The sequence below is a fragment of the Cyanistes caeruleus genome, chromosome 1 (assembly GCF_971803275.1).
Source record: "Cyanistes caeruleus chromosome 1, bCyaCae1.hap1.1, whole genome shotgun sequence".
In the NCBI taxonomy this organism is placed as follows: Eukaryota; Metazoa; Chordata; class Aves; order Passeriformes; family Paridae; genus Cyanistes; species Cyanistes caeruleus.
The window spans coordinates 111206357-111219817 of NC_141701.1; the positions used below are offsets into that span (position 1 = coordinate 111206357).

Genomic DNA, 13461 nt, shown 5'->3' on the forward strand with positions numbered 1-13461 from the left:
TGTTATCCTGAGTGATTGAGCAAACCTTCCCCTCTGAGGCTGTAGTTTCATAAGTAACCTTTCAGCTGTGTGGGTTTGGGCTGATGTTGGCTACCCACAGCTGCACATCCCTGTCCCTTGTGCTGTGCCAAGCATGTACAACCCCACAGTGAATCACGACAGAGACCTGATGGTCCTGCTGCTGCATGGGTCCCAGAGCTGCAGAAACAGCAACAAAAGCAGCAATTGATTCCAAATTTCATGGAATTCATACACAAAGGAGCGAATTCATGTTCCTGTGTGTCAATGGACATTTAGTCAGGGCTTCAACAAGAACAGGAGCAAGCCAAGCAATTCTTTGCATCAGACACAGATTTGGCACGCAAATAGACATTGGAAGCTTCAAGTCAGAACTCTCCAGTTAAAAACAGGGCTGAGAAAGAAGATACGACTCCATCACACTTACTTAAGAGACCCTGAGAGCTTTGGTTGCTGCAGAAGTTTATCTGCATGATTCAATGCCATAAGGTTATCCCCCAAAGCCAGAGCCACGTAAGCACTACATGCAAGGATCGAGCACCTGAAAGGAAACAAAAAACAGACAAAAAAAAAAAGGGGAGGGGGGGAGCCAATATGTTAAATGGAGAATTCTGTGACTCCAAATACACCTGTTAAATTTTCTTTCTTGTTTAGTGGTAACAAAATAAATCAAACTTTCAATAATGACTTCCCATCTAACTTCGAAGTAAAAGAGTTAGTTTTCATTCTTTATGGGCTCAACAGTCCTACCAATATAAACCAAGGATCGCCATAGTGTGCACAATAAGATTTTGCAGTTTTCATTATAAATAATAGACTAAAAAAAGATGGACTTCACCATGTGTCATTTTTCTCATGGACAGTTTCCCTTTCTCACACTCTTGTTACTGGTCTTGCCTTGGACTCTCATTTGTACTCCTCTACCCTCACCTTCTGTTGTAGAGAAGAACAGCAGATTTCTAGATTGCTATAAGACAATCTACAGACACACAGTAGCTATCAATTAAGCTGTAACATATTTCACTCTTCTATGTACATGTTCTATGTCTGCACACGGGGAGACAAACACTGTAGAATTTGGCATTTCCACTTTTGTGTGCAATTGAGGGCTGTAAACCCAGTGCCCAAGACTCTGACTGATCAATGGCATTTTGTTGCCATCACAGACTTGCTATCTTTCCAAAAACAGAAAACCTCTGGCAGTTCATTTAATGAAATCTGAACTACTCACATTTTCCATCTTCAAACAATAACCCCACATCGGGATGCCATCATTAGGCCAAGCTTCACACTTTGTAATAACTGCCCCCCTCTCCAAACACCATTCTTGGGGATATTTTCCACTTGGTAAAACATCATTCAGTGCAGGCTGCCTTGTCCTCAGGGCACAAGCCTCTGCCCGCGATGCCCTGCTGTGAGCAGGACTCTGTTCTTCTACAGGGAGGACAAGTGGATGCTCTGAGTGGGGTCTCACGTTGGGAGCGATGGGAGGAGAGCCGTCAGCTCTCCCGCTGGTAGGCGGGCTATTATTGCGCCAACCTTCTGGCAACTGTCAAGCCCACTTTTGGTCCAGCAGTAAGTCATGTAATTCATGGCAGGACCTGGGGTGCCTTTATTCCCCTTTCCCAGGAGGCATGCTCCTTAATTATGCACAAGCAGGATAAGAAACTTCTCCAGTGTTTCCCCCTACCCCCCACTTCCTCTCCACCGTGCCCAGATGTCACATCAAATCTGAACACATACAAAAGCTTGAGAGAGGGAGAGGAAAGCTTCCCCAGCTCAAGTCCCAAACCTAAAATATTTCTGAAAGGTTGTGACTGAGGAGGGGGATGGAATGGGGGAAACAAAATCTCTGCAATAACAGCCTGCTTCTAACTAACCTCTTTTTGTCTCTGCCTCAAGGAAGTACAGCTTTGAAATCAGCAGAGATGCTAAATGTCACCAGCAAAATACCCTTACACACAAGTCAGGGCCTGCAGAGTTGGTTGCTACTGCCCTTCCCGTCGACGTGTCTTACATTTTCCACAACTTTTTTAAAGCCTATTTTTATTTCTTCAAGTGTAAATTCAAACACAACACATCCTCCAATCACGCAACAGGATGAAACCTACTCCTCTGCACTAAGCATTAGTCACTGGGCCACATAAGAGCTGGCAAAAGCCTTCAGCAACAGCCATCTAAGGAGGCAAACATGCGGGTTTCCTCCCCTGCAGTTGTGTTCTTGCACTTGGATCCATTGTTGAGTTGGCTGAACCAAACGCTCAGGAGAGCTGACAGCCAACCGGAGCAGAAGAATTGCACCACAAGGGAAAAGCCAAACTAGTTTTTCACCCCAGTCAGGGTTCTGACAAAACTCCACAGGTCGCCTTTGAGCACGGCAGACTTCCAGCATCACCGAGCCTCCACATGCCCTAAATAAAACTGCCTTTGCACTAGGAAAAAGAAAAATGTTTTTTTAAACTGCCAGATCATGTCAAACAGCCTCTTGTATAGGTCTAGGCAACAGGATTTGTCAGCCCACACTGTAAGTTTATAGAACCCCAACTCCACATCTTGACTTGCCTTATTTCTCAGGGAAATGGCAAGCCAGAGCAAATCCAGTTCTTCAAAACTTAGTATGAAGGCACCAAAAATGACACTTCTAAGCCATTAAGAGAACGTCACTAATCTGAAATAATTTCAAATAGCTAAACCAAACAATGGATACAAACTATCTACTTTTTATGTTTCAACACAGGCAAACAATACAAAATATTAAGAAATACAGAATGCAGACTGTGCTTACTCCAAGGGGAAAATCAGCAGCAGCAAAGGGAAGATGGGGAAGAACTACACAGTGGCTAAGAGTGAGGAAGAAGAGAGTGAAACAGCAATGGGTGATAATCACTGTAAGCTTCTAGTATCGAGACAGGGTGAAACAGGCACTGCAACCTTTAAATGGATAACTGAAGCAAAACTGGGTAAGAAACAATTTATCTTACCCAGTTATCTAAACTGGGAGAAAACAAGTGATCAAATTATTTCTTTATCTCTGTCTGCTTTGAGGGGGAAAATTAAGGTTCTCACACAAAGACCATTTATCTAGGGAGAAAGACTAAAACAAGGCCTGTTGCTGCCCATCTCAACTTTAACAATAAAATCCACAAAATTTTCCAAGTGTAGCACTGTGGTCTACCAGAATTTCTTTTCACTTGATATACCCAAACAGTGTTAGGTGGTTGTGGTGTGTGGAACATACCACAGCCTGACAGCAGAGCAGGGGAATTGGCTTCTCCAAGGATGAGAAGCAGTGAGGAAAATTGTTTAGAAGAAGCTCAGAAAAAAACCCTGGAGTTTCTTCTTCCAGTGCATAAATTCTTAGCAATGATGGGTGTCCTCAGACTTCTGCTTGTTGCTTTTAAATCCTTACAATTGAATTACTGCTTATTATGAGAATAGTCCACTCCATCAATTTTCTAGATGGTATTTTTAGCTTTTAAAAGCTGCTTGGGGTCAAAGGTAAGTCAGGTATTTTGAACTCTTACAAGGATGCACAACTGTATAAAATCTTCCCAAAAAAGCATTCACACTCCCTTTTCAGTTCTAGAAGCAACAGGATGTTTTTCAACTCAGTGACTTACCAAGAAAAAACTGAACAGATACGTATTCCTTAGAATAATCCTTGACAACATCCAGAATTTTTTTTCTTAATTTTCCCTGATTCAACAAGAATTTCAATTTTCTCACTTAGCTCTTTAGTGAGCTAGGCTAAATGAATTTACTATTTACAATATAAACATACAAGACTACTATATGAATGTAAGGTATTTTGCTGTTCACATGTCCAGAAGCCTAGAAACAGTTTCAGCCGGATCACTTTCTAGTAATATGTAGTTCTCTAGATTAAACCAAAGCATGTAGTGAAAAAAAATCAATGCTTTTCCTTTCCTTATATGAAGTTCTTTACCAGAAGCAGCTCACTTCTTGCTGAACTGCTAAGTTTTTTCCCGACATGTCAGATTTCATCAGTAGATAGATAACAACAACGGATTGTAAAAGATAAAACTACGTATTAAAAAAAAAAATAAAAAAATCACAAAGTGATATTGTGTAATTTTGACATGTGGCAGCCACATTTTCAACAGTCAGGAGAAAAATCCCACAAAACCCACAAGCAACCCACATCACTGTTTTTAATCCAGCGTGTTCTATTTCAAGCAGCGCACTCTTGTACCACTTCAGAATAAATAATCGACATCGCCTCACAGATTCCTCCTGAAGTGCTTTTAAATGAGTACAAGAAGATTTGCTACACGTAGTGGAGCAAAGGAAAGGTTAAGCTGGTCATTATAAAACATAGGTTACCTGGGGTTAGGCTGAAATAGAATGTTTACCTAAGAGTTCAAGTGGGAAATTATTGTATGCTTTGTCCATAATGGAAGCTTAAAACAGATTTCTTTTTTCTAAACAGGTGCAAGCTTTATAGTAAGAGATTTTCAACAGGCTGGAAGCCACCTGAAAAAATTATACACCATTTACCAGTAAATGGTAATCTTGTTGGAGAAAAGTAAAGAGGCTCCAGATAACATGATACTTATTTACACACATGTGAGTTATTCTATCTGGAGAACACTCAGACTCCTGAACAAGCAGTTTAAGGACCTTTGAGAACACATAAGAAATCTACAATGAAATTTTACTTGTTTTTCCATTGTGAGAAAGTCAAATGCCTAGACACAGGGAGTTTTGCTTTCTATTTAATGCAAACTATGGATTTATTCCTGCTGAAAGGAACACCGTTCTCATTGGTAAAAGCAGCTATGCTGTTTCCCACTTTAATTTTTTTCCCATCCAACAAGCATATAATGGGGGGACTGAATTCCAAACTAGCCTTATCATGGTTTTAGAAGAAAAAGGTACATACAGTAATTTCCATCCCTTTCCATCAATGTTAACAGCCATTCTCAGGTTTTTAGATTTGCCCTTATGGGACTTGATATTTTCAGCTTTGCCCAATATATAACACCAAACTTACAATACTGGGATCAAAAAGACCGAGCTACCTAAGTTGAAATTCTGGATGGTTTCTATTGCTCAGATTCAAAGCCCAGAAGAAAGGGAGCACACACATTTGAAAAAGAAATTACCAGCTACAATTCAACATCACAGGTACCTACAAAAAAAAACCAACCGAAACCAACTAGGAATCACAATTAAGAAAGAGGCTTATTTAATGGTGGATATTTTATATTATTTACTTGCCTTAAATTCTCCAATTCCTGTTTCTTCAAAGGTGAAGAAGGAGGAGCTGCAATGAATTTATCCCCTTCATGACTTTTATTGCTAGAATAAAAACAGTGTATTATTATAATAAGCAATTCAAAAAATGTCAGTGTATTTATTCACTTCATTTAAAAGAACATAAAAAATTCTGCAGCCTAAAAGAAAGGGAATTGAAGTTATGCAGAGATTGAGGCACATGCTCTTATCCTAACCATTCTATTTGAGAAGGAAGAAGTGGGACACTTGCTGGAAAGGACTTGACAGACAGACCAAACAACCTACACCATTCTTCACAGCCTTGAGCTATTTTTGGACTTCAGTGTAGGATAAGCATTTTTAACTGGAGGGATACAGAATTTGCTGCATTTGTAGCTTCTCTTCTTTTAGCCTGTCAGAAAAGTGGTAAACTAGCTTTCTCTCTAGACATCTTAAAAACTAGTTACATAAATATTCTAGAAAGATAACCCATGAAGTGCTACATCTTCCTTTAGACTTCTAGCTACCCTTCATTATATATATTATAAATGTCGCTTTTTTTCTTTTTTTTCCTTTTTCCAAATAAAATTCTACTTTCTTAAAATTACACCTTGTTTGTTTGGGGGGAGCATTTGGGGAATATTAATTCTATTTAAGAAGTATGAAACTTCACCCTCCAATAAGCTGAAAGAACCTCCTCCTGGAATGAGAATTGAAGAGACAGCTAATGGCGGTGTCTTGGCAGAGAGAGACACCAAGGTCTAGAAAAAGATTTAAAAGAAAATTCAGAATTGAAACTTAATCTGTCCACTTAACAAGAACTTAATTTATGAACGTAATGTCTGTTTATTGCAAACAGGTAAGATAACTCCAACATTCAAAACATACAGCAGAAAACTCCAAGGTAATCCATACTCAATACTGCTGTAGAGTATATACTTCATGTCTTTACCAAAAATTAGATTAAAAAAATACCCTTGACCACTAAAAGTAATCACTGTTTTCTTGTGAATAAGAGAAGAATCTGCCTTAAGAGTCAGCTTGCTCAATTAGTGGGATTTGCTTTAAAACCATCCTGTTCAATTAGTGTGATTTTCTTCAAATGCCTTGTATGTTTTACTGTTCTCTCACAGAGGTTCCCTTGTCAGAAGGAACAAATCCTTAGAGAACCTTTCAGAATGTGACACAGAAATTCAAGAACAGCCTCTTTTGTTGGATATTTTGAGATTGGCAATGACTACTGGTAGATATGAGGGAGTCCTTTCTTTAGCTTTTTTCAGCTGAAGAAGCATCTGGTTTTGAAAGCAGAAGGTAGCAAAGGATCTTCCCATACAGGGCATGTTTTCCTTTCCTCACTCCTACAAAAATAAACAAAAAACACCCTAATAGAAAACAAAAAAGGAGGTCTTGTCTGAGCAAGTGCCACCATTTTGTTTTCATCACTGCCCCTTAGTGAGCCCCAAAAGATTAAAATTTAAATCCCATTTAAACCAGAGAAGCCTCATCTCAATGGGCTGCATATATACTTGCCAGAGAATCTCCAACCTTAGTAAAGAGAAAAAACCAAAAAAACCCCTACAACAAACAACCAAACAAAAAGAAAAACCCACAACCACCCCCTAACCCGTCTGTGACTTTTATAAATCATTTGGTCACTTGACAAGATAGATTGTAATTGGAAAAACAGGATTATAGAGAACAGCTTTCAAATACTGTTGCAACAGTAACAGCCACTGACCCCCAGCCACAGTCTATCTGCAGACAACCTCAGAATATATGAGGATGCACCTTGTGCCTATACAATACAGTTTGTGTGCAGTAAATCCTGCCTCGTGACAAATGGACCTTATCTTCTTAACACTTATCGGTACTCAGGTCAGTGTTCTTTCATTACTCTCTAAGAAGTTCAAGTTCTACCACAGACACTTTTTTCCAGATGAGTTATTGTAACATTTCTGCTCAAAATGGTCTTTAATGAAAGTGCAGACTATGATCAAAAGTTACTCTTTGAAAGGAAGTCCAGAATATATGAGGTAATGCAATAAATTAAACCACCTTCCTTTAACATAGTGTCTACAAATTACTTTTTCAGAAGCTTTATTGACAAAAAAGATTTTTCTTAAATTCTTTTCTTCAAAATATGATTTATTAAGCAAAAGCTCCATGCTGCTTTCCTACTTGCTTTCTAAACCTAGTTTCCTATTTTAATGCAAACACAACAAAGTATACTCGGTCTGATGAATGTCAAATCTGATCATAGGGAAATGTTTACAACTGAGTTTCCAGACATTCATATATATACATACATAGATATATATATATTGAATCAAGTCCATGGCGCATGTATGCGCACACAAAATCACTGTAACACGTGAAACTTCACTTACAATTAGAAAAATACCAATATGCACAGCAGGAGGGTGTGCGAAAACATAACATTTACAGCACAAAAAAAAAAAGATGGCCAAGGGAAAAAATAATTTCACTGTCTAATTTAATAAAAGTTGTTAGGGACAGGAGGAATCAACTCAGTATTTTATTCTTAAATTAAAACAACAGGGATCTAAACAATTTCCTTGAACAGGCCAGCACTGTTAAGAGAATTTACAAATACGTTCTATTTTTCTGCTGGCCAAACAAGGTAAGTAGCAGACACAGGCTGTCGGCCCAGAGTTACTCTGGACAAAAAGAAAGGTTTATATTCAATTCTGTTTACCTGCATGCTTCACTGCTTTCAGTGTTTTCTGTATTTCCCCCCAGCTGATTACTTGTTTTAGATCCATTTTCCTGCTTGGGCTCCTGTTGATCTTCTGGCAGTAGCAGCAAGGCATTTCTTAGACAAATCGCTGCAAACTCCATGCTGGCTACAGGTATTGCTGAGGACTGCCCATCACTTAAAGAGACACAGAAGTTGACAAGTAAGTAGCAATCCTACTAAATTAAAAATACAAGCAGAGCTCCAGAAATATCTGAATACAGAGAAAACTTCACCATAAAAATGTTAAATAATGCTTTAATATACCAAATCTAATTTATGAGCATACAGTATCTTGTTATTTTTACATATTGAAAATGCATCACAATGCCCAAATAGATTCTACCACATAACTTCTTGATTTCACTTACTGAAGTTTTATGGCAGAGCAACTAGATTCTTCCTGCACTTTTCTAAAGTGGACTACTGAAAATATATATATTCTAAGTGAGAAAAGGAGGACAGATTTAACTATCTGAAAATAAAAATTTCAGCTAAATGAATTTTAAGCTTTAATGCCCATCTTACTTACAATAAACACACAGTTAAGCCCTCTGCTGGTTATCACAGAGGAGGCACAAAATGATGTTTAAGACTCTTCAAGCATTTTTGCATGCCTCTCTCTTCACTACATGAACAAACAGTTATTCCATAACAGTTAAAATCTCTGATAAACAGATATACATCCTTAACAAAGCTATAAGACCAAATAAATAACCCATGGAAAACATACTCACTTATAAACAACATTCTGTATGGACTGGGATGCTAGGACTATCTTACGGTGGTAGCCTTGACCTACTATTGATTGCACAATTCCCTTTTTGCTGGGAAGACCTTTAGTCTCTTGTTCTGATGTCTAAAAGGAAAAAGGAAAAAAAAAAAGAGCTTAAATGTCAAGGCTATTGAATGAGAGCTGGACAAAATAAGTGAAGGCTGAAAGAAGACCTTGAACCCTGCTAAAATATAAGAATAATGGATACAGTTTTAAATCTAAAGTAAAATGAAGGATCAAGCACCTTCTATTGTCTTTTGTTGCAGAGGGGTTTTACTGCACACAGTGTAAGCACAGATTAGTTCTGACAGCTTGTCTGATAGCCTACTGACCTAGTTTCTGCTCTGTTTTGAAAGCAAAAGAACAATGAACCAAGTCATATTAAAAGAACTGACAGGATATCTAAAAAGAAATAATTTGATCTGCCAAATAACATTCAGACTTGGCACTGTAACGCTTGCCATCTTCTGTCCCTGCTTATACAGCACTCAAAACACTCTTTGGATAAGCTGCTCCCAAACTGTTCCACAGGGAGCACAAAGCTGAACAACAACATATGCAAAGATACATTAAATTAACTTGTTTAATGGGTTGTTGAGTATGTAGAAACATTCTGGGGGTCAAATGAACTTAAAGTACCCTAATTGTCAGTCCCAAGAATTATCTCTACACCATGTTTACTGGGGTTTGTTTGGCTGTTTTACCATGAGCCATCTTAACTTCATTGGTAAGTTTAGTGAGTGATGAAGAGTTGCAGTTTTAAGAAAAAACTTACCCTAAATCTGGATTTTCGATAGTTGTCACTTAAAAAAAAATTATCAGAATCTATTGCAAAAATATTGATATAGTAGCATTTACTGCCAAATAAAAAACACATACACTGAGTTTGGATATGAAGCACATATTTCAAAAAGGGTGTTTGAAATGCAGGTGTTTAAAAGGGAATCTTCTTCCATTTATAGTTTATAAACTAAAATACTAAAGTGGGTGAAAATTAGCTCCAGTGAAACTGCTTTTCTGCATGGTGCTCAGAGCATAAGTATAAATCCATACTTAGATATAAAGGAATATTACTGCAAATTGAGTTACAAGGCCAAATTAAACATATTATTGACCTTAGGGCCTCACTTGTCATGTTGCAAATCTAAGAATTTAAAGACACTTTCTCTTTGCCTTTAATATTAATAGCACCCAAAGTTAATTTTTTTCTTTTAAGATTACAAATTTAGGGACCAACAAGCTGGTTTTTTGACATGAATTCAAGCTCTCTGGTACACCACACATTGTCATAACTGTACGGGAAGAAAGCCTCAGGAACATGGCATAATCTACTACTTTGGCTAGCCTGCAGTAAATAGGGAAATGCCCCATAAGGATCTGCATTTCCCTTTTCCAGACTGCTTAACACCCAATCCTAGTTGGAATCCTAGTTGTGGATTTTTGCCACAAAACCTAAGCTAATCCACTCTCATACTCAGCTTTGTCACTAGAGATGATCAGATGTGTCTTCTTTATCTATGTGTGACTTGTATCCAGTAGGATAGATACAGAAAACTGAAAAATTAGTATGAAGAAAGCTGTTCTTCCTGCATTTGCTGTGCTTTAAAAAACTCAGGCAATCTGACAAGTGGCACATACAGAATCAGTCAGTCCAGTTTTGACCTAGCACTCTTGAATCTTCAGTGCTCTGCCTCTGAAATTGGTATACAAGTAAACCTCTGCTACAAAGTTGTATCTTTTTTAAGTTCTCTGAAATGGAGATACCAAAATATTGAGTACTATTCAAATTCCCAAGAGAAAAGTTATTAATTTTGTATTTGGAAGTGTGCAGTAAATAAATGCACAGAGGCCACCCTGAGAGGAAAAACAAAGAATTCAGGGGTGGGAGGAAATAGTGTGAATTTAGCTATTTGTTCAATTCATCCCAAACATCCTGTGTAAGGAGTGAAATGGGTATACTGTGGGAATAACTGCATAGCATCATGCAATTACAGATTACATCATTACACCCACACTTAAGGGGTGAATTACAGTTTTACATGGTCAAGTACAGTGTATCTAAATTTCACAGATGTACTGTTTAGGTGCAGTTTTTTCTTCTAAGAGCAAATGATCCTGTCCTCAGCTCTGTGAATTTTATCATATGGGTTTATCCTAAACATACATGGATCAACAGGTTGAAAACAAGATGTCCCAGAGGACATGCAATATGCCTGCCATCAGCAGGTTTCCACCAGCTTTGCCAGGAAAAGAAGATGAAGACATGGCAATTAGAGATTATGTTTCCCAGCAGTTGTGATGCCAACAGCTTCAGGATGGAGAAGGCTGATCGCTGCTTCCTCAGCCTCTGTCACTTTAAGGCTACTCACACTATAGTCTCACCCTGCTTAATCTCTAGTGGACAATAAGTGAGGAAACAATGAAACTTCAGATTAGCTTTGCATGAACTTTCTGCATGAAGAGAAAAAGGACATATGCAAAGAGTTCTCTTCAGCTGTTGCAGCTCCAGATTAAACACACAGAAATACATATACACAAGAAAGAATTCATCTGGATTTACAGAGGTGTTACAAGATCAGGCCTTCAAAATACACAGCTTGACTCTAGGTATTAGTTCTATCTTTCTGTAACCACATGCCATTCCTAAGAAGAATTTTCCAAAGCTACTTACCCCTTTATTGGCAGCAATGCAGCATTCTGCTATTCTCAGCCACAGACGAGGGTTTGAGTGATAAACCTGGACTGCCTCAATCAGGCATTCAAAGGCAGCTAAGGGCCTCCCAATATGCAAGAGCTGAATTCCACAGTTATAGAGCAACTCATATCGTTTGTTAGTCAGTAGTGTACACATGGGTCTCCCTGAAAATTTTTTACCTGCAGAAAAGGATTACATCATATTGGATGTGAAGTTCAAGAGAGCACGAAACTCTAAGAGGAAGAGAGAAGCTGAGAGAAACACCCCAAAGATACCAAAACACCATCTCATTGCTGAAATCCACTAGCCTCCCTCTGTAAATTACTTTCATACCAAAACTGATTCCAAAGACAAATTAATTGTATTCTTAATAAAGATTGTAGTACATTAAATGCTAACCTCATACATTCCTTATCACACAAGCTAAGTGTTGCACAATAATACTAAATCCCAGATTTCTGAGAATACACATCTACACACATTCCAAAGAATACAGATTCCAGAAGAAAACCACTTTGCTATTAAGCATAAAACACTTTCTGTCTTCACATCAATACCTAAGGCTCCACTTAGGTCCAGGGGAGAAATAGGAAAAACAATAAAAATGCCTGATAGTAAGTATATTTTAAAGAAAACAAGAAATGAAAACAATTATAACTTCATCATGAAATGATGAAGGCTGAGTGATGAGGCCCTCTATAGTCAGACAGGAGAGGCCTCACATTCACAAGCTCTGGTCCTGTTCTCTGGGTCAACACAGAAGGCCTGGAATGTGTTTATGGTAACTTCCTTCTCCAAATGTTCAAGGTGTCAATGAGGACAGGTCCATACTGGACCTCATTCTCACCAACAAGGTGGGGCTCGTTGGGACAGTGAAACAGTGGAGTTAAAGATCCTTAGGACAGCAAGAAGTATGTACAGCAAGCTCACTACAGTGGACTTCAGGCGAGTAGACTTTGGCATCTTGTGGGGTCTGATTGGTACAAGACCATGGAATAAAGCCCTGAATGGAACAGGAGCCCAAGAAAGCTGATTAATATTCACGGACTACCTCTCCCAAGCTCAGGAGTGATGCATCCCTACAAAGAAGTCAGGCAAAAATGCCAAGAGGCCTCCTTAACAAGGAGCTCCTGGACAAACTCAAATACAAAAACAAGCCTACAAAGGATGGAAGCAAGGACCAGTAACCTGGGAGGAATACAGAGAAACTGAGCAACCAGGGATCAGGTTGGAAAGCTAAAGCCCTGACAGGATTAAATCGGACCAGTGACATCAAGAGCAACAACAAAATCTTCTACAGGTATGTTGGTGATAAAAGAAAGACTAGGCAAAGAGTGAGCCCCCTCCACAAGGAAACAGGAGACCTGGTTACCCAGAATAGGGAGAAGGTATCCTTCATGCCCTGATGGTTCTATATATTGCCAGCAGGACCAAAAATAACCTATGCAAAATAGGTCACAAAATTTTTTTTTATTTATACCTCCCTAACTGATGGACAAAGTCTATAAATGAGAGAGAATTGTACCAGCACTATGGTACATCAAGAAAAACTAAGAAATAAAGAACATATTTAATCATCATCATGTATTTCTGGCAGCAGCAACTATATTCTTGTATCAGGTTATCATCAAAATTCTCACCCCTCTTACCTTGCCCTCCACAAAGAGATGGAAGGGGAATTTTGCTGATAATTACTCAAACCTTCTGTTCCCTATTTCCTAGATTTGCCAACCCATCTTTTACCATCTGTTTTAATCTCTTGCTTACCTGGATCCGAGCTGCCCGTTCCCAGCTGTGCACATGCATTATCATTTTCTTGCAAGGCTTTTTTAAAGTAAAAAATTCCTAAATTGTGTTTTCCCATTGCAAAGTGAATGCAGCCAAGATTGTTCCAGAACATACACCTTAAGCATTCACCTGAGAGAACAACAAAAGACCATTTTCAGAAAGTGAAAGTTGTTGCTAAGCCCATGAAATGCT

The 13461-nt window shown here is 38.5% G+C and overlaps 1 protein-coding gene across 4 annotated transcripts in view; it reads right to left on the minus strand.

The window, feature by feature from the left end:
* The window catches only part of CNOT10 (CCR4-NOT transcription complex subunit 10), a 32346-nt gene that overhangs the window by 5106 nt on the left and 13779 nt on the right, over positions 1 to 13461 (minus strand). For all 4 annotated transcript variants that reach the window (XM_086850379.1, XM_086850384.1, XM_086850380.1 and 1 more), the window contains 6 exons: positions 13249 to 13398; positions 11458 to 11660; positions 8749 to 8870; positions 7973 to 8149; positions 5260 to 5340; positions 446 to 559 (listed from right to left, as the gene is read on the minus strand). In XM_086850379.1, the coding sequence (XP_086706505.1) occupies positions 446 to 559; positions 5260 to 5340; positions 7973 to 8149; positions 8749 to 8870; positions 11458 to 11660; positions 13249 to 13398 (847 nt within the window). The remainder of the gene's footprint in view (positions 1 to 445; positions 560 to 5259; positions 5341 to 7972; positions 8150 to 8748; positions 8871 to 11457; positions 11661 to 13248; positions 13399 to 13461) is intronic.